Source organism: Borostomias antarcticus (assembly GCF_949987555.1).
Source record: "Borostomias antarcticus genome assembly, chromosome: 5".
In the NCBI taxonomy this organism is placed as follows: domain Eukaryota; kingdom Metazoa; phylum Chordata; class Actinopteri; order Stomiiformes; family Stomiidae; genus Borostomias; species Borostomias antarcticus.
Window position 1 is genome coordinate 1,912,369 of NC_140238.1, and position 20,531 is coordinate 1,932,899.

Sequence of the window (20,531 nt, forward strand, 5' to 3'; positions counted from 1 at the left end):
CGCCCCTGCGGCGATCGTTCCTGAACACAGGGCAGATCTGTTGCAGGGATGCATGGAGAGAGAGAGAGGGAGAGAGAGAGAGAGAGGAGAGAGAGAGAGAGGACTATGATTATAATGACTGTAGTTCCCATGAAAAGCGCACAGCTCCATTTTTGTCTCGGGTGTCGACCGCAAATAAACTTCCTCCCGCCCCCTTCACCTGTGACAAACAGCCTGCGAGGCAGCCCGCCGGCTCCCGAGCGAATCGCAACCTTTTTCCTCACGGGTTACCGGGGGTTCACTCCTCACATGTCGGACTACATTACGGGTTCAAAAAAACATAAAACATTTCAAAAACACAAGGACCTCGGAGAGCCTCCCAGATAGAGTCTCTGTGGGCTGGAGGGGAATTGTTTTGGCATCTTAAATGGAACACCTCCGAACACAATCTAGAACCATCTCCCAGAGGACTCCGGCTCTCTCGCCGTGTGTGTGTGTGTGTGTGTGTGTGTGGGGGGCGGGGGGGGGTTGTGGTGAAGGGGTCACCCCAGAGGAGAAGAGCAGATAGGAGGTATAATCCGCCGGGCCCTGGGCCAAAGCTGATTTCCCACGTAGCTGCCATCAGGTTCAGTTACAAATTCGAAAGACAGGAATCCCGCTCATATCGCTCGCAAATTATTTATTTTTTTCAGTTCCTTCGGCAATGCCTTTTTTTTCTCTCTTTTTTTTTTCTTCCCGTTTTGGCGTTTGTAATCCCGCGAGCAATAACAAGCCTCTCGCATTACTGTCGTCAAGAGCCACGGCCGCTCGGCCTTGAGTGAGAGGAAGGGGATGAGGCTGCGGACGCCATATTTGTTCAATTTCGTGTCCAAGGTTCTGGATTGAGGACTGATGTTAAGCAGTGCCGGGGATCTGATCCAAGCACACACAAGCACACTCCTCCCCCACACGCACACACACACACACACACCGCACACATAAATGCACGTATAGTAGCCTATATTTTTACACGAATGCACACAAACGCACCTACATACACGCACAGATTCACGCTGTCTCTCAAAACCACACGCGCGCACACACACGCATGCCCTCACGCTACACGTGTGTGTTCTCGTGTGTGTGTGTGCACGTATCTATGTATGTATGTGTGTGTGTGTGTGTGTGTGTGTGCGTGTGTGTGTGTGTGCGAAGAGTCAGCACGGCCCTGGCTTTGCGTTTCCGTCATGGCCGGTGCGGCGGAGAGCTGTCACCGGGAGAGAAACAGCGTGACCATGTTGATTAGGCTAACCTTTTGGGCAGGGAGTGGAAATATGCTGTCAGCTCATTACGAAAATACATAAGCTCTCACTTTCAATTACTCACTTAGCGACAGAGAGATTAGGCGGAGAGGGGCTGCCAACGCCGCGGCCTTTCTGGGGTCAACTGTAATCAGGAAGAGTTGTGGCGCGCTGCCGCCGTATCGGTTTCAACCCCTCCCTCGTTCCCCACCTCCACGCCGATCCCTCTGATCCGTCTTCGTGCGTTCCCCTCCTCTCCGTTGTCCTCCGCCTCAACTCACCTGAAAACACGCTCAAATATTTACACTCGCACATTCTCCCCCCGAAACGCTGCCCCTTTTTAAGTCTAAAGTGAATTTCATAGTTCATAAAACATCAGTGTTTTTTTTAATGAATGTTTCCCTTTTGCTGCTCAGTGCCGTCACAGCTCCTGGTTTTCCCTGTGTGTGTGTGTGTGTGTGTGTGTGCGTGTGTGTGTGTGTGTGTGTGTGTGTGTGTGTGTGCGCACGTGCGTGCGTGCGTGTGCGTTTCTTTGGCGGGGTTGTGTCATGCGTGCGTGTGAATGTTTTTGAGCGGCGCAAGTGTTTTTCAGCGGTGCGAGTTGCGCGAGGAGGCTGCTTGTCACAGGAGGTCACCCTCAAGGACACCAGCCCACTCCAGCATGACCTCATGTACACATAATGAAACAAAAGCACACACACCCCCGTCCCTTAACTCCGCAGATGTACGGGCGTGAACCCTCCTCTGACCATGAAGCGCAAATCAACCGAGGGCTCTTGGCGTGAGACCACCGCCACCCACATCACTCTCTCTCTCTCTCTCTCTCGCTCGCTTTCCAGAACCCCCGAAGCGTCCCCCCCGATATTCCGGACCCTTCCGCAAGTCGACTTTCCCTGCAGCCCTTTTCTGAGCCCTCCCGTTCCAATACGGATCAAATCTGTTAATGCCTGACAGGGCCTGTAAACCAGCTGTCCGTCACCGGGGTCTCCCTGACGGCTGTTATGACTGCTAGCGAGGCGATCCGGAGCTCAGGGCCCAGCCAGGAGGGGGTCCGGCGCAGACGCGGCGTGATTGCGGGATCCGGATCTCTGGATCCGTGTGGAAGACGCGGAGGAAGGCATGGAGGAGAGCGCATTAGACACCGTAGAAATCACCTGACAGGAAATGAATCAGGGAGGACAGACACAGAGGTTGTGTCAATGCTATCTCAGCGTTTCTGAGGGTTTGGGGGGGGAAGTGTGTGTGTCCGTGTGTGTGTGCGTGTGTGTGTGATACTTTTTATGACGGATTGATTTTTGGAGACAGGTGTGGAGCCAAGGGACTGCAATCATCTTATTGGATAGTGGTGTGTGTGCATGTGCGTGTGTCTGTGTCCATGTGTGCGTGTCTGTGTGTGTGTGTCCGTGTGTGTGTGTGTGTGTGTGTGTGTGTGTGTGGACTCTATACACATACATTAACACCGGTTTTGAAGAAACCTAATCTCTGTTTGTAGCCCAGGTGAGCTTTAACCGCCCAGTGTAAATAAAAAATCTGACCAGAATAAGTCCAGATGTTTGTGTGTCAACATTATCAGAGAGGGTATTTAATTAAATTTAAATAAAAAAATGTAATACATCCTTTCTATCAAATTATCCTTCATCTGTAGTACATCTTTATGCCACAAGAGGGCAGAGCCAATACGAGCAACATCTAGCACAGATGTGCAGATGTTTTCATTCTGGCAGAGTACAACTTGCATGTTTAAATATGCACGCTGAGCGTTGTTGAAATGTGCATGTTGACATTGCACAGCGTCTCTCTACACACACTTCCTCAAGTCCTATCTGACTCTATGTCATTCTCGCTGTGTAAAGCCGGGGTTCCGGGTCTATGCACTAGAGGGTCGGGGGGGGAGGAGGGCAGATCTGGCCTAATGCAACAGTCCATTGGAATTTGCTCCCTGCATGTCGAACCCTAACCCGACACAGCTGCTCCTGGGTGCACGAGCCTGCATCATCAGCATCTCTGGGGAGGAGCTCGTGGAACTCACCGTTGAAAGATAAGCAGAGTTAAGCATTGGCCCCCCACGCACCAAACATGAGAGGCGATGGAAACAGAGGAAGATTAGAAATGGTGTTAGTTTTTACTGTTCAACTAAGTAAGTTGGAGACTGGTCTTATGTCCTGTTAATATTAATAGTTTGCATAGTTTGCAAATGTTATTGGTTGGTTCGTATTTTACCGCAGAAGTTGGGGACTGTTTCTCCCTCATGGGCTCTTGAAGTTTGATATTTCACACGGAAAATAATTGAGGCAGGGGGCACTAAACATAAAAAATGATATGGTCTTGACGTGTTGGAAGACATTAATTACACGTGTCTGTTTGTAAATTGAGACTGCTTCTGCATCGGCTATGAAAGCTGGAGGCCCCGCGTCGTTTGGCAGGTCAGAAAAACTCTTTCTGTCATTTCAGGGAAAAATATTCATGCAATCATTTGTATTAGACCCCTAAAACGTCGAACGTAAAACGCTGGATTTTCTGCAGTGCATGAATGGGCTTAATTGTTCAAGGAAAACCAAGATTAATCAGATAAGAATGTGTTTATTATCTTCTACTGTGTTTTAGTCTAGGAGTGGCTATTATCTGATGGCTATTAAGTAGACAGAAGGGACTTTGTGTAAATGGGAAGTCATTCTTTTTTACGAATGATTTATCATTCATAATCCCCTCCCCCCCGCCGGACCGTAGTTCTTTTGTTGATACGGAGCATAACTGTGATTTATCCGTTGAGTAAATAGCAAGCAATCTGCCCTCCCTGTTGGAAGAACGCAACCTTCAAATCACTTGATCATTAATCCTCACATTGTTTTATTTACCCCTAGCACTCAGCGACTGCGAGGAGAGAGAGGAGGGGGGGACGGGACGCTTTGGGGTCAAAAACAAGCGCCTCACTGTCAAGGTCTGGACTGAGCCATGGCCATCAGAGGGAGTCGGGGGAGGGGCGGCTTCGCCTTGCAGAGTGACACGCGCGGCCTCCTACAGGCACTGTACAGACCGGGCGGCGAGCTCTGGTCCTAACTGGCTAGAAAGTTCTCTGGTTAGTGTTGCGAGCCCCGCACTCCAGCGAAAGGGGGACAGGACTCCGGCGATGGGCGGGGGTTTGGGGCGCCAGAGAGTCAACCTGAGAACCCGTGCAGCCTTGCTTCTCAGCTCCGTTACCGTCACGTTCAAGGGACCCCCCCCCTGCAATCCCCCCGGGGTGGGGTTTGAACTCGGGGCAAACGTTTGACTGAGGGTCACGGGGTCATGTACACCTACAACACCCTCTAAATACAAGAGCCCGTGACCTGCAATATGTCCCAGCCCCGCCTGCTTGTGTCCCCTCACCCCCGGCCAAACGCCCCCCCCCACACACACACACACATGTAATACACACAAAATACTCACATACACACACACCTTCCTCCCAACCCCCCACTGACCCTTCTAATCAACTTGCCTGGTGCAATACGAGTTGTTGATTCATGATTCATACACCCCTACCTCTCTCTCACCCCTCTCTCCCTGACCATACCCTGGAGTACTGACTCCCCCCCCCCCCCCTCCAGACCGTGAGGTTTTCCCTGTTTCACCCCCCCCCCCCCCCCCCCCCTCCAGACCGTGAGGTTTTCCCTGTTTCACCCCCCCCCCACCCCCCCACCTCGTCCAGCTCCCCACGCTACTTAACCATCTTTCCTTTCGCTTCCACTCATCCCCCCCCCCCCCCCCCCTTCCATTCTCCCCCTGCCGACCTCCCGCCCGCCACACACACACACTCTCGCTCACACACACACACACACACGACCAGCCCAGACCCGGGTTCAGTCCGTGGTGGTAATCAGCGGTCAGACATCTCCCCTTGCCTGTGCGTTAGCGACCACCAGCCCGGCTAGCCCCAAGAGCAGCACGCCCCCATCTACCCCCCCAGCCCACCCCACCCCCCCCACCCCACCCCCCACCCCCCCTCCCAGAAAACAGCCGGTCAGAGAGGAGCCCATATTTCTGTAGGTCCACCTCATCCGTACTACTCACAGGTGTTTACTTTGGCGAGTTGACCACAACGAAAACATTATGCCCGGTTCAACAGGAACGGGGGTCTTAAAAGACCTCCAGAGCGGAGACCCCCGAGCCCCGGGCCTTTTCAGGGGGTCCGCGGAGGGCTGTCACGGGCTTTACGATCACCTCCTTCGCCTGGGAGATAAGTGAACGCTGGCAGCGGTCGGGCTGGCCCGGCACTCGCTCCCAGATTTAGTGCTCCACTGTGGGTTAGCGGAGGGAGGGAGGGGCGGCGGGGGGGGGGGGGGGGTGCTGGGTTAATTGAACTCAGCGAATGAGTGGTGTTCTGTGATGCGTGTGGTGACAGCCAATGGAATTACACGGCTGGTCAGAGAGAACATTACAGTAGTTAAAGGCTCTCGGGCGCTAAATCGCTCTATAAAGAGATCTTTATGTCGAAGTATTTGTTTGTCATCGCCAGTGGTGGCGGATTCCGCCTGGGCGGGTGTCTTATGCGCTCACACACGTGCGCCTGTGTCTTTCTATCTGTGTGTGTGTGTGTGTGTGTGTGTGTGTGTGTGTGCACAGTGGTGAATGTGCACTTTTGTGGGCATGTGCAAGTGTGTGTACATTCGAACCTAATCTAGCCTCAAGGCAAGAAGCTGTGACTGAAGTGGGCCTCTTCGGCCAAGAGGGAGAGAGAGAGGGAGACAGTCCCGGATAAAAATGAAAACAAACACCTAACCGCACGTCATCTCAGTGAAATATGGTAATAATATAGGGGGAAGTTTACATTTTGTAAAAATATGCATTATTTGTCTTAACTCTCATTCAGAGGTCCTGCCCTAGGCTACCACGGGGGAGGCCATTTTAAAACGGAGCTGGAAGCAGACCACAGCGCCGGCCAACACCCATGACTATCTTTAGAAGGAGGGAATCCACCCAAGAACTGTCAGTCCAGCAGCCAAATCCCACAGCAGTGCGATACTCCAGACCCCCGTGTACTAATAACATTATTGAAAGGCCTCAGAGCCCCGGGCCGATACTGTAAGATATGCAGGTATTTGGGGGGAAGAGTAAATAAATGGAGGGTCAACATCATCGGCCTTATGTAAGAGCTACAAGCCCACCGGACGTCCTGAGAGGCCTGTCATCCACAAGCATAGCAGCACGTACCCAGCAGGCACGGGACAGTCCAATCAGAAGCTTTCTCCCGACGCTTGCAAAGGAGCAAAGATTTATCTGCTCTGAGAGTTAACTCAATACCTAATTTTTCTTGGACTCCACCTATGTTTTTCCAAGTGCATGGAACTATGCATAAAAAAGGTCAAAGAAATAATGGTTTGTAAAAAAAAAAAGTTTGCATTAAATTTGTGAAGTAGAAAATTACAGTCACTGAAAGAAAAAGAAAGAAAAGATTAATGACTTTGGCTCTGTGCTTTGTATATCGCACTGGCTCTGTGTGCCCAAACACTTTATAAATCACAGCTAGACATATAAGGGATTATTAGGAATATGTGTTGTGTTTCATGGCTTGCCTTGTTGCCAAATCTTTAAGTACCTGTTCTGGCTCTTATCTAATCTGTTTTTAAAAGGTCAGTTTGGAAGTACTCTGTTATTATTTTGGGGGGATGTTAGATCCATTATGTGAATGCAGTCAGTGGGATAATCCGTCTCTTGGACAATAAGAGGTGTTGATGGAAATCAAACTGATCTCACTGCATAGTCTACAAAATACTTTGCTTCCATTTGAATGGTCACCGGTACAGTTAATTAATCATTTGTATGTTATAAATGTATCATATTGCAGTCTAAATAATATATTTGATATATTACTTACATATTATACTTAACCACAATGCATTGTATTGTGCATTGCATAAGAGGACTTATATTTTGCCATTTTTACTCAATGGACTATTTCATATTCATATCCAAGTATAAATTACAATATCACAATAGCCGAATGTAGACCTTGCATTCTGCAAAGCAAATTAAGAACACAATGAAAAACGGCAAAGGCACACTCACCCCCATGACACTCAAATAGTACTGGACATAATGAGACTTGTGTGTGACAGTCAATATCCATACTTCAGGTTCAAAAAAGAAATCTGAAAAATCAATATATTTCTAAAGGACCGTCCACACAGTGTCAGGCCATGGTGGACTTCATCTTCTCCTCACACCAGGTCACCGTCTGAGGTGTCTGCTTTTACCACCCGATTCGTCCTCTTCAGTGAGATGCTAACCAGACTGCAGCACACACAGTTCACCCAGCGTGGAAACCAGTTTACATTACCCACATTTCAAATGAAATCAACGTCAGCCCCGGCACCAAACCAGAACCAAGATAAAATGCAGGATTGTCGGTCTGTGTATGTCATGGTTTTGTGTTTTGTCGCGTCCATGAGGTAATGACATATATAACGTTGTTGATTTGTGTGGCGTGAAAGACGTGGGCCTGGGAGATTTGGTCCGAGCACAGTGTGATCAACAAAATCAATATAAAGAGCTCAAATATGAGCTGTAACCTATCAGGACGCTCCTTGTATTGTTCAACCAAGTCCATGAATCAGTATGACTCTGTCTTAAAAATACCCCTTTAAGAAACCCTTTCAATCAAAGTTGATGCAGGCCTAAATAATAATGCTGTTGGCATTATTAAATACATAAGTGTCTTTGTAAAAGAGTTATATTATATTAACAACTAGATAAATGATGATCCATGAGATATCAATTCTGGTTTTATCCTTCACTTTTATGACAAGTTTTGTGCCAAAATGTTATTTCTTTTGGGAAAGAGTGTATCACATTGGCCCATAATCAGATTGCACATTTAATTCAAACTGTCTTGTATTGGCAAAGATATGAATGTAGAAAAACACTGTAACGAAATACAGCTTAAATTATCTACAAGGTCAGTTTGTAATGTTTTGCAGCCCAACAGTATGCATGCAATTCACAGAATACAGTGTAGCACATGTTGCCCGGTCTTATCGCTTGCACAACATCACAACCAGTAATCCCTTCAAAATGAACTGTTAAACAAATGAATGTGTCTCTTAAATCGATATGAGGCAACTGAAGTATTAAAAAAGAGAAACCCTTCTCATATCTCATAAAGACTTGACTGGATTACTAAATCCACAAGCTATTGTTTTTGTAAAGTTTGAGGAACGGCTGCGTCTCTTAAATTAGACTACTATGGCATAGTTTGCTTTGTGGCCAGCTCGGCCCACTGGAGGTGCCCTTGCCTGGTTAGATGAGGAGAGGTTGACTGTGTGGTTTAGTACAAACTCGCCTTCTCTGGAAAAGGAAAGAGCGGAAAGAGCCACATGTTGGTTTAGAAAGTCAACTTGGATTACAATTCTGCTTTCTCCTGTACTCCAAATAGGGAGGCCATCATCGTGTCCACTATGAATACTGTAGTGGACTATAGTAGCCTATACACAAGAAAGACTAATAGTAGCCTATACACAAGAAAGACTATAGTAGCCTATACACAAGAAAGACTATTGTAGCCTATACACAAGAAAGACTATTGTAGAATATACACAAGAAAGACTATTGTAGCCTATACACAAGAAATACTATTGTAGAATATACACAAGAAAGACTATTGTAGCCTATACACAAGAAAGACTATTGTAGCCTATACACAAGAAAGACTATTGTAGCCTATACACAGGAAAGACTAGCCTATACACAAGAAAGACTATTGTAGCCTATACACAAGAAAGACTATAGTACTGTAGCCTCTACAAAATAAAGCATAATTGTAGTAAGTTGTAAATCTCCTACAGGCTATGTTCCAGCATCAGTATGTGTGGCTTGGCTATCTTATCAAACTTGACAAGTTCACACATTATTCATAGAAAATAAATCAAAAGATTGGGCTAAAACTTGATTGAAACACATTGTGCTGGTATATGGAAATGTAATAGCAGTTAACTCACGTAGTTAATTTAGTACAGCTGCTAAAAGAATTCAAATATAAATTGGATGTTTTATTTCCGTTGTAGAAACTTGCAGACTTTGCAGTCACTCTTTCTTTCAACGGGAAGGTGCAAAGTTATTACCAGGTTATGCACACACCATTAAACTTTCAGCTGATACTTGTTTGAATTTTGAGTACTTAAATGCAATTGTTCATTAATAGCTTTGGATTCAAGCTGAAGTTAATATGTATTTATTTTATTAAACTTTTATTTCACCAGGTAAGACATTAAGAACAGTTTCTTATTTACAATGACGACCTGTAATAGCGTAAATGACACCATATCCTTACATTTATTTATGTTTTAAATGAAGGATTCCCTATTTCCTCTTATGCAAATAGCATGTTGTTGGCAGTCAAATTAAGTGGTGTCCAATCAGATGCATTAATATAGGACCTAGTAAAAATAAGCAGCCTTGTAGTGAGAGATTATAGTTTTTTAATACGTAGGCTAGTTGTCAATTGCGTTGCATTAAATGTGTGGATCTGTGGTCAATAAAGTGTGAAATGTGGCTTTGTTGATTTATATGTAGGCCATTGCAAACAACGCCAGGACTAGACACGGACTAAGCTATGAATACTCAAAACATCATCAAATAATAACAAGAGAATATTTCCTTTGGAGGAATTAGTTAGCCTACTTTACGCAGCTTATCTGAGTGAAACAGGGCACTGTGGGCATGCTGAATCGCACTGAATAGTCAAGCCTGAAAATATGTAATAATAATATATGTAATAATTGCCTTAATTGTTTGAATTGACAGAGAAGGACAATCGAAAGGAAGGTGGAGTGGAATGTGGCCCATATGATAGGAAAGAATCTCCCACAGTCATAAATCTGACCCCACTAATCATTGTTTTCAATTCATTTGGAATAGGAAAGAACTGCATCTACTATGTTCAAATAGTTTTGAAATCAAGTGTGCATTGTTGGTAGGCTGCAGATTACTCTCGATATAGGATGCAGGCTATTTGCACACCTAAAACATGACGGACATAGCGGGCTATTTTCTGCGCAAAGCAACTGAAAATACATCTTTGAAGTGAAGGAAATATAATTTTGTCATTTTTCTAACTGAATAGAGCTGACCCTGTTTTAGTTACACTTTTAAAATTGTAAATGCATAAATAATTGAACACAGACGAAATAATGACGTTTCAGATATGATTTAATGTATATTCATTGTTCTTTTATCATTAATTGCAATATAAAAAGACACCAAGTTCTCTGTTATTTACCCTGAATACATTTGCACTACGGGTTTATGTTTTACCTCATCTCAAAGATATCAAAACGTTCAATATGGTTTCGTCAAGTGAGAATCAGTTGCTCAATGCATTTTTTTTCCAACGGCTGTACGTTTCAACATTTCTATCAGCTTGAACGTGTGTTGAACAGCGTTAACCTGTCAAGTAACTTATGACAAAACAATATCAGATTTATAACATTTAATATCCATATGAGATGTCAGATTGCGAAGTATTTAGGTACGGCATAACTCAACCAGGTCCCATGTCCATGTTTTCGATGTGCGCAACATTGACACTTAAATTAAATATAAATAGTCACATATACGCATAGCAATAATAAAAGTATTTTTTACTTTACAAGTGTGCAACATAATGGTAACACATTTCATTACACAAATGTCATTAGTCCACATGACATTTACACTATATACAAGTCCGAATCATGTATGGGTATGTACAAGATTTGCACACCCGTTGGCTTGTGTAACGTGTCTTTTTAAGAGTTCTATCAGCTGTCCGAATCCACGTCACTTTTGGTTTCCTCTGTTTTCTCTGTGGGTGTTTTCGTTGTTTTGTTCCATTTCTGTGAATTTTCCGACTCTTCCGAAGACGATCTTTTCTGTCTTCTCCATTTAGCTCGCCTGTTTTTGAACCACACCTATGCGAAAATAGAAAGGTACAATATTTTAAAAACGCCAGTCTATGATATGTGTTTTGTTTTTGTCCGTATTTTCAAAAGGGTGGGTTGAATCGAACAATTTCCACTAGAAAGACTACTTTCAACTTTAACAACGGATGTTATTTGGTTGTGCGCAACGTTTTGGATATGCGTTTGGCTTTGCGTAACTGGTTACAATTCGCATAAGAGCACGGGTGCTCACAAAACACAACATTTTTGTTCTTATATAAATCATTTTTATATTCTTGGCCTGGTAGCCTCGTGCTTGGGGACTAGCAGCACACGGGCCCACACTCACCTCCACCTTCTCCTCTCGCAGGTGGACCTTCCGGGCCAGCTGCTCCCGCGTGCCCACGTCGGGGTACTTGGTCTCCTGGAAGAGGTTCTCCAGGGCCTCCAGCTGCTCGTCGGTGAAGATGGTGCGGTGTCTCCGCTTGCGTCTGCAGTGAAGCTGGTTCAGCAGCTGAAGCTCCGTCCGTGACAAGGTCCCCACGTTCATATAGGACATCATCTGATGCGGGACGGGAGATAGAAGCACCGAACCCGTGCTGTCGTAGCCTATACGAGAAAAACAAATAAGAACGATTAACGTAGGCAATTGTTAAACAGTGCCCGTGTCACTGTTGTGTGACAATGCAACCGTAAAAATAACATTACAGTTCATGCGTAAAACGGAACGTGTCGAAATATGGCATCGGTACAAACTGGAATAGGCGTCAAAATCGCTATAAACTTGTGTTTGCAAACTATCGTATAACTAGAGTCCCATGCCACATGATTCGAAGCTTCTGGAAAACAAAAATGGAGTTTGCAGCGAGAAGGCAACTTACCTGTTGGAATGCAGGGGCACTGCTGCGAGCCGAGGGTTGGGATTGCGCCACAGCACGCGGGGCCAGCGGGGCCCTGAACATGCAGTTGTCCATAGTAGTAGTTATTATATCCCAATCTGGTCCCGTTCACCGACTGGATACCGGGTGGAGACGGTCCGGTTGTGTGCGAATAGAGTCCATTATACTCTGCGGCTGTGTAGAGGGAATCTGTCAAGTTGGAGAACACAACCGGGGCATTCCGGTGAAGTAGCACGGAGTCCTTGCAACTGGGTCTCGCGGCCAAGATACTGTCGATGCTGAACATACCAGCGGGCATCACCGATACGAGGTGAAGATGAAAATGCGTCGCGTAAAAGTCCTAAATTCGCGTTAGAAGTCCGTAAAAAAAGTTCCTAAATCTGCGTCACAACAATGAGTTTGTTGGCTGTGGCGTGTTTTTTTCTCTCTCTCGTTGGACGCAGTTGTCCTGTGCTCGGGGTAGCTAGACTAGACTAAGTTGTTTTCGTGGTCCGGTTGAAACCCAGCCTCGTTTTATACTCCCCTGACGTCATCGGGGAGTTTAGTCTGCACCGGGAATGGGGATGACAACCCGAACCAGAGATTGGCTGCTTTAGGGTTAGCGCACAATGGTGTGAAAGACACAAATCTGTGTATTGAGAATTAATTCAATTAAGTTAATCCGTACTATTTGCAGACTTTTGCAGCAAACCACCCAAACACAGTGCTGAGTCAGCCACGAGAGCTAATTGTACAAGGTAATCAGATTAATTTCATTCATTGTCAGCAGAAGGTTTTGCAAACAAATTCCCTGTAAGAAAGCGCTGGTGCAGATGTGACTTCCGATTATATCCTACTCATCAGTTCAGTTCATCTCTGCCCATGTCAGCATTGTGGAAAGATTGCTAGGCTATAGATTTATTTGTAATTTATAGGCCTATAGGCTATGTTGTGTGTGTGTGTGTGTGTGTGTGTGTGTGTGTGTGTGTGTGTGTGTGTGTATTTGAGAGAGAGAGAGAGTGAGAGAGAGAATTAGACAGGTCTATTTTGTTACCAAAACCATTCCAGGGTTGAATGTCGTGATTTAGACCCATAGGGTGCGATTAGTCTGCACCAAAATGCCCTGAATCTCAAAATCACATCATCTAATAAACAGAGGCCTCTCTCTTCCAACGCCCCATCATCCAAATATAAATAGGCGAATATCCTATCCTAATAGGCTAATATCCTACATGTAATCAAATAAATGCAACTGCATATTGGATTCGGAGGGATACCGTAGCATATTCATTTGTGTTCCTCATTTTATTTGCAAAACAGTCGGTCTGACACGGCCGTCCTCGCCTCTCCGCAGGAGATGGCCGTGAGGAGATTATCACCCTTACCCCATCAGCGAGGAACACTCTGTGGGTAGGAAACCGTGCGTGTTAACTTTAAACACCTCCGCTAACTACTGCGTTCACTGAACATATTACTCTTGCTGCGATAAGATAACGGCCATTAGCACTCCTATTCAGCAAGTAAGCGAAACGTATTACAATTACACGGCTAATCAAAATGTGTGTGATGGAAATGGGGGAACGCTACCTGAGAGCAGAGCCTATTTAATTGAGAGAGAGAGGAACGTGTATTGTGAGTTACCCGTGCAGTAATTGAGCTCGTTCTATGTGTTAGTATTCAGGAGCGTGTTGATTGCTTGGGAACAGGCAGTGATAGACTGCAAACACGCACTAGCCTACGGAAATAACTGTTAGGAAAGTTTACCTGACAACAACTACTTTGATTTAAAACGATCCTAGGTGGCAAATATACCTAATGGAAATACTAAATTAAATTTACTACTAAATTTGGCATAGGCATATTTGATAATTTAAGGACTAATTATAATTGCCTCGATGTAGCCTACGTTTTATTTAAGGCTTGTGAAAAGCATTTTAATATGGTAGCCTATCGCATATGCCAATTCTCCTGCAACTTTTCGAGTTTCAGAGATACGATAAATAGCCTAGAATTAAATAAAAGAATAATAAATAAATAAATAGCAAACAGCCAATTCATAATCTAACAAGGCAATTGATTATAGGCCTATAGCATTTAATCCGGTTCGACCTAGGCTACCACTGACATGCAAAATGTGTTTCTGTTTTTCAAGGTTTCAGACTGATTTTGAACATGTAGGCCTCCTACCAATATGCATCATTTATGGAAGCAGACACAAGAGACTTCATGAAATTCCAAGGAGATATAAGTGCATTTATATGGACGAGGAGGGTGTTCTGTAGCTTATATTAACCTACAGGCCTACACTTTGCCTATAACTGCTTCAAATAATCAAAAAGACAAACTATTTTTTTCCCCTATTATTTAGGCTATGTTGATCATATGGTCAATCTACATTTTGCCAGATACAATTTCATTCATAAGCGTTTTCAAAATTAATGACAGAGTAGCCTATAGCCTAAATCATGATTCCATGAGCTGCAGTATCAACTTTTGATGTAAACTTTTGTGGCGAATGGAGAACAAGACAATAATTGTGACTGTAGACAGTCGGACTTTGGGGCTATGGTTATGATGTATGGGATGCCATCTCCTTGTTGAAAATTACTAGGATATATATTTTCATGGGCGTGTATCGACTAATAAAATGTTGTTTAATAGGCGTGTAAATTATATAGGCTAAGTGTAAATGATAAATTGCAGACATATTTATGTGAAAGATAGGCTTTATGCAAAAAGCTCATATGCTCTTGGACTTTTCTCCAGTGTATAGCGTTTAATGAATTGCTTACCCGCCTTACTGCTTAACATCATGTATAATTTGGACAGAAATACCCCCGTAGCGTTTTGATATATAAACATTCAGGCTTTTATGCGTTATGAAAAGGCACTTGCAGGCTCGGCAGGCGAACTGTAAAAAAAAAAAAAAAGGGAGGGGGGGAGGCATATAAGCTCAACTCTTATTATTTTTTTATTTTTTACATTTTTACATTCCAAGCGGCAGTGAAAGGAGAGCGTCAAAAGGATTTCTAAAACGAAAAACGGCCATTTGAAATTAAAAGCTGCGAGACAGAGGTGCGAAGGCGCCACTTACTAACTGAATAGGTGACGTCAATCACGGACGTAAATGGCGGCCAAGTGGACAGGCGGAGACAGACATGTACAATGGCAGCGCATCTTTATATATCAGGACCCTGATCTGGAAAACCTGTTTAAATACAACCACCTCAAAAGGGACACTTTGTAGGCTAATGCAACCGTCAAGATAGGATAAATAGACTTGAGGAACCGAGGCTCTCAGCATCTGGGTACGAATTATGTCTTTATTTCATTTTTAGAGCACATGTCACCACGACTGTTTGCATGCCACCACATGACCCACTATTCGAAAGGAAAGTATAGGTTAGACAGATAGATGCTAGATATTAGAGGGAGAAATCCTCTTGAGATATAGATCTAGAGATAGACATGGCTATTAAAGAGAGAAATATTGCGTTTCAGAACTCAATGTGTAGGCTGCCCCCTCACAAAAATACAAATATGTATCCTACCTGTATACATAAATACAGTATTAAAAAAAAAATCACAATCCTGTAGATAGAAAGCCACAGAGTGGCAGTTCTCAACTACTCCTGACAATCAACTTCCATAGTTTCCACGCCCAGAGCCTGGTCAAATAAACATATTGAGCACATGGCACTGTGGCATTGGTGTACATCAACACTGGGAATGATAATCAGATAATCCCCTCTGTGCTAAATGTGTACTTGAGGAAACATCCGGAGGATGACCCCGACTAGACGGCTGTCTATTGTCCCAGCTGTGCATCTGATAGGGGTGTGTGTGTGTAGGGGTGTGTGTGTGTGTGTGTGTGTGTGTGTGTATGCGCGTGCGTCTGGATGCCTATGTGTGTTTGAGCGTATGTGCGTGTGTTCGCATACAAATGTGTGTCTAGAGTGAAGTGTGTGTGTGTGTACAGAGTAGTGTGTGTATGTGTGTGTGTGTGTGTGTGTGTGTGTGTGTGTGTGTGTGTGTGTGTGTGTGTGCGCATGAGACGAGCGCTAGACGGATACACAGAGCCATACAGTCGTCCGGTGCCAGAATGGCATGTGTGTTTATACACTGTGTATTCCAGCCCAGACCTATAGCTTGAAAGCACAGGCTGGTCACACGATTAACAGGCCTCTTTCAATCCCATCTATCATTTCCAAAACTCGCAGTGGAGAAATTCATATTTATTGTACATGTCAGAGCTGTCATGTGCAGGGTGCTGGCCTCACAGTGTGCCTTTTGTTGGATCACTAGGGCTGCGTTCAACATCACGGAGGAAGCCCATGTGCAGGGGGTTTGCGAGCAACAGTTCAAGGACACTTCGAACGCGCCTGGTTCTCGAACAAACCACAAGTGCTGTAACCCAGCCACAACTGTAATATGCGCCTGGAGCATCAAAGGCGCCCTGTCACAAAATGTAGTTGTCGTTCACAGTCGTGTTCTTTACACAGGAGGTTCAAGTAAGCTGTAAAATATAATAACTTCAGTAACTACTACTGCAATTGCTACTACTCCAAATATAGCCCTACATGTGGTTGCAACATGACAAAATACATGGGCAATAAAAGGCGTGTGATTTATTCAATATGGAAAGATATTTCAAAATGACGTAGCCTACGTGTGCCATCTGTATGATGGATAGCTATCATATGTTACCCAAATCTTTGTAATGTCAAGGTCCCTGATGATGGTGACTATATACTGTTTATAGCCTGACCAGACCCTAAACGCTGCACTATCACTACACATGCGTCTGATATCATGTTTATGTATCATATTCAATCATGTGTGCGGGCATCTGAGTAGCAGCCATTTTGCGGTAGCCGAAGGAATTCAGTGGTTGGATACAAAAAAAAAAGACACAAAATGGTGAAAGTGTAGGTAGGATATTCAGAACAAGGTCATGCAAGTGTCTATTTTTAAAATAGCAGCCGTGTAACGATTGCCTTGTCCAGTCATTTTCTACTTAAACGGTTTCATTCACGGCTAACGTCAAATGTTCCCCAAAGGGTGCTGTCAGGGAAACCAAAATGGCCTCTTTATTTCAGGAGTTATCAATCATACGTTATTAGAATCCATCAGCCAATCCAGGTAATTACTGATTACATGTTGGAACGGTCATGTGGTAGTATCGCTGAGACTGGAGTGCACCCACAGCCATCTGACCATGTGTCATGTCAGAAAGCAGAAACACATTTACACACTTCAGGGTTGAAATGCATTTCCCCCCCCTCGACTCCACCCCCTTCCCTTTCAAGCGCCAGCAGAAAGGTACTACTTAACACGCTTTAGGATGGCAAGAAATTCAAAGCAGCGCTGGTAGCCATGGCAGTATCATAATAGAACCTAGAATTATTCTATCAAAACAGTCCAGGGAGAGACATGCGGGGGATGAATTGAATATATAGCATACAAGAACTTTAACCCCGGCCAACTTAATGCCAGACTGAGATACACTTTAATTTTTTTATGTGTTATTGTCATTGAAATGTATAGAGGTGCCAAGAAGTATTCAATTACACTCAGATATGCCTTTACATTTTCCACATGGCTATGCAGGTCAATCATTTCATGTGACAAAGTCCACTCAGCTGCAATTATGCTTTGTTTTATTTTATTTTTTGTTCAATCATTCTTTTCAAAGGTAGTACAGTTCAGTTGGTTTTCTAAGGGAAATCTTGAGTTATGAGAAGTTTTGTCTTTTGTAATGTCATTATGTGTGGGTTATTTGAACCTAATTTCATTGTATGTTTAGAACCAATGGACAGCAACAGGGACCCGTCTCCAACTTTCCTGCCATAGGAGGGCGCAAGAGGGCCCACAGCTACGGTCTTCCATAAGGACACTGATCCTTTCTTATAGACAGAGTTAATTATGCAACTTGACTTCTCTCTCCCTGATTTACACCTGTAGCTGGATCAAACTAACACAGTTACTTTGTAATGTGTTTACCCAATATAAATACATACACATCACTCACTGTTTGTCAATCATTTCTATACCATGCCAATATATCAATGTCAGAAAACATACAAAATGCCACCTTTTTGCTATTCTCATCCATTGACCACATGAACAAAAAAAAGGAACACACACTCTTAAGCCAGGAATCAGGTTAAGTGGAGTAAAGCGAAGAGGCCGTGGTTAGGAACGCGTTCTCCGTACTGCATACCCATGCTAATGCACGGCGCGGAACACCACGCAGTCCCACCAGGTGTGTGCCAAGCCTCGTTAGTATGAGAGCTGACCTGGACAGGACGTACGCACAGAGACAGCCTCCAGTTAGCTCACCGTGGCGCTCGACCAACTCCCGGGGCGCGAGGGGAAGGGGAGTGGAGAGAGGTCCTAAAACAGAACCATATTGTTGTGATCTGGGAGGTATTACCCACACAGCACCTGGGCTGAGTTGGTCCGCCCCTCTGCCGTAACTCAATCTAAAAGCTTAAGTCTGTCTGCTACTGGTGGTGGTCCTCCATTAATCCAGCACAGGTGCCAAAGGGGTCGCCCTGCCCGCTGCCGGGGGCCCGCAGAGGGGGCTCTGTCTGACCCCGTGTTTTCGGGTCTATAGGAAGGATAGTGTTTGTTTGAATGAGTACATTTTGATTTTCAGTTGTTTTATAGGCCTTTACAGACAGAATATCAGCCTATATGTCTCAGTATTTAAATTATTGTGTGTGTGTGTGTGTGTGTGTGTGTGTGTGGGTGGGTCAGGTGGGGAGGGGGGGCAGGGGTGCTCAACTGCATCTTTTGGGGGGTAACACTGTAAAATGAATGAAACTCAATATTGTTTATTTTCTATCCAACAAAGGGATACAAATCCCTAAAAACCTCGAGGTCTTAGAGGATATAGTTATCAGACGATACCCCACTCAACCGCAGGGTCACTTCAAGCTGCGGGAAATTAAAGATGATTTAAACAGTGCCGCCTTTGTGATTTACAAATAATGCGACGTGCCAGCTAATAATCTTTAATATCCACTGATGACAGAATGGAATTAGCCACATATTTTCCTCCAAACATTCAATTTTCTTCCTCGTTGTGTAAGCCTGGGCCTTAATCCGGTCTTCATATGGTTTGAGTATTAACCCCGCTGAAACACTCGCTCGGAGCTTGCCAGCGGCGCGCTCCCGAGACCCCCCCCCCCCCGCCCCCGGGCGGGGCGCGCTTGTTTCGAGAGCCCCGGCTCAACGCGCTCTTTGTTGAGCCGCGAGGGGGGCAGAGGTGCGGAGTGCCAGCGTGAGGGGTTAGTCAGGAGCCTGAGAATCAATCCAGTATTACAGTTAAGCTATGTAATAATTACCATCATTAGACGTAACTGGAGCGCAGAGGGGATGGATTCGCTTAGACCTCCACTAATACTGTACATTCTTAGGGAGGTTTATCATATAGGCCTATATAATTCAATAATCCTGGAAATACATATTAACATTCCCCATCGTTTTAAACTGCCAATGTTTTGCCCTCTGGCGGAGTGAGAGAATAGTAAGTGTATGGTCTCCCCCCAGTCCTCAAGGGTCAAGTTCTGTATTTCTCCTCTCTTCTCCAAACCACACTTCTGAGGGAGGAAGCCCTTCACAGAAAGAGAAGTCTGTATAAAATTGATTTACAAAAGTTTGTTTTTAAATGATTAAAATAATCAGTGCAAGGCAATACAATCAGTAAGACAAATGTTCTTGACATAAAAAACAAATACTGTAGCAACATTGCTGTAGCTGGTCTAGATTTATTTACTCCTGTAAAGAAATGGGCATTTGGTCAACTGTCTACTCGGCTGTTATGTTTCTGTTTAATGGATGGAATTCACTCACCATATTTACTTGATAAAGTCAGTTCATGCCTAAAATAAACGGAACATTCAATTATAGCAAGCATAACTGTCCTAACAAACAATGTATGGTAATACTTTAAACCTTTAGTCAACCTCAAACTACAACCTATCAAATTAGACCACATTCAGCATGTTGTTATTGGCACTCAAGTGCTTTAGATGTTATCATGGGTTGGGTAATTCAATACGAACAAGAGCATTTTAGTCATAGCCACACATGTCTTTGCTGTTGTACAGTATGCTTAATGTAAAGGTCGCCTTCTGGATATCATGTGTGGGGGGTGGGGAGGGGGTGTATCATTTCTTGATAAGAAATCCTATGTATCATGTAGCCTACATGATTCCTCATTCAAGACAGGTCAGACTCATGTAGCCCATACTGCATAAATACTGTAACTAACCCTTCTCTTCGTCCAAACTATCAGACAATGGCTTTACAGTCTAAACTATGGAATGTTAATATACACATTTTCATAATACAACATAGGTGCCACAAATGTACATGCATGTTCTCATGATGCGAGTCCAAGCTATTTAATGCTGTGTTCACACCGGGCGCGGCGAGAAAATTTGCGCCGCCCAGTTCGCCCAATCTCGCGGGATCAATGGGTCGCCGCGCGA

At 44.5% G+C, this 20,531-nt stretch overlaps 1 protein-coding gene across 1 annotated transcript; it reads right to left on the reverse strand.

Moving 5' to 3' along the window:
* Positions 1-11,032: 11,032 nt before the first annotated feature.
* gsc (goosecoid) lies at positions 11,033-12,349 on the reverse strand (the record flags this gene model as incomplete). Its single annotated transcript, XM_084438319.1, has 3 exons — positions 11,033-11,182; positions 11,502-11,761; positions 12,034-12,349. 3 exons carry the CDS (start codon positions 12,347-12,349, stop codon positions 11,033-11,035), a joined length of 726 nt encoding a protein of 241 aa, XP_084294445.1.
* Between the last annotated feature and the right edge of the window lie 8,182 nt (positions 12,350-20,531).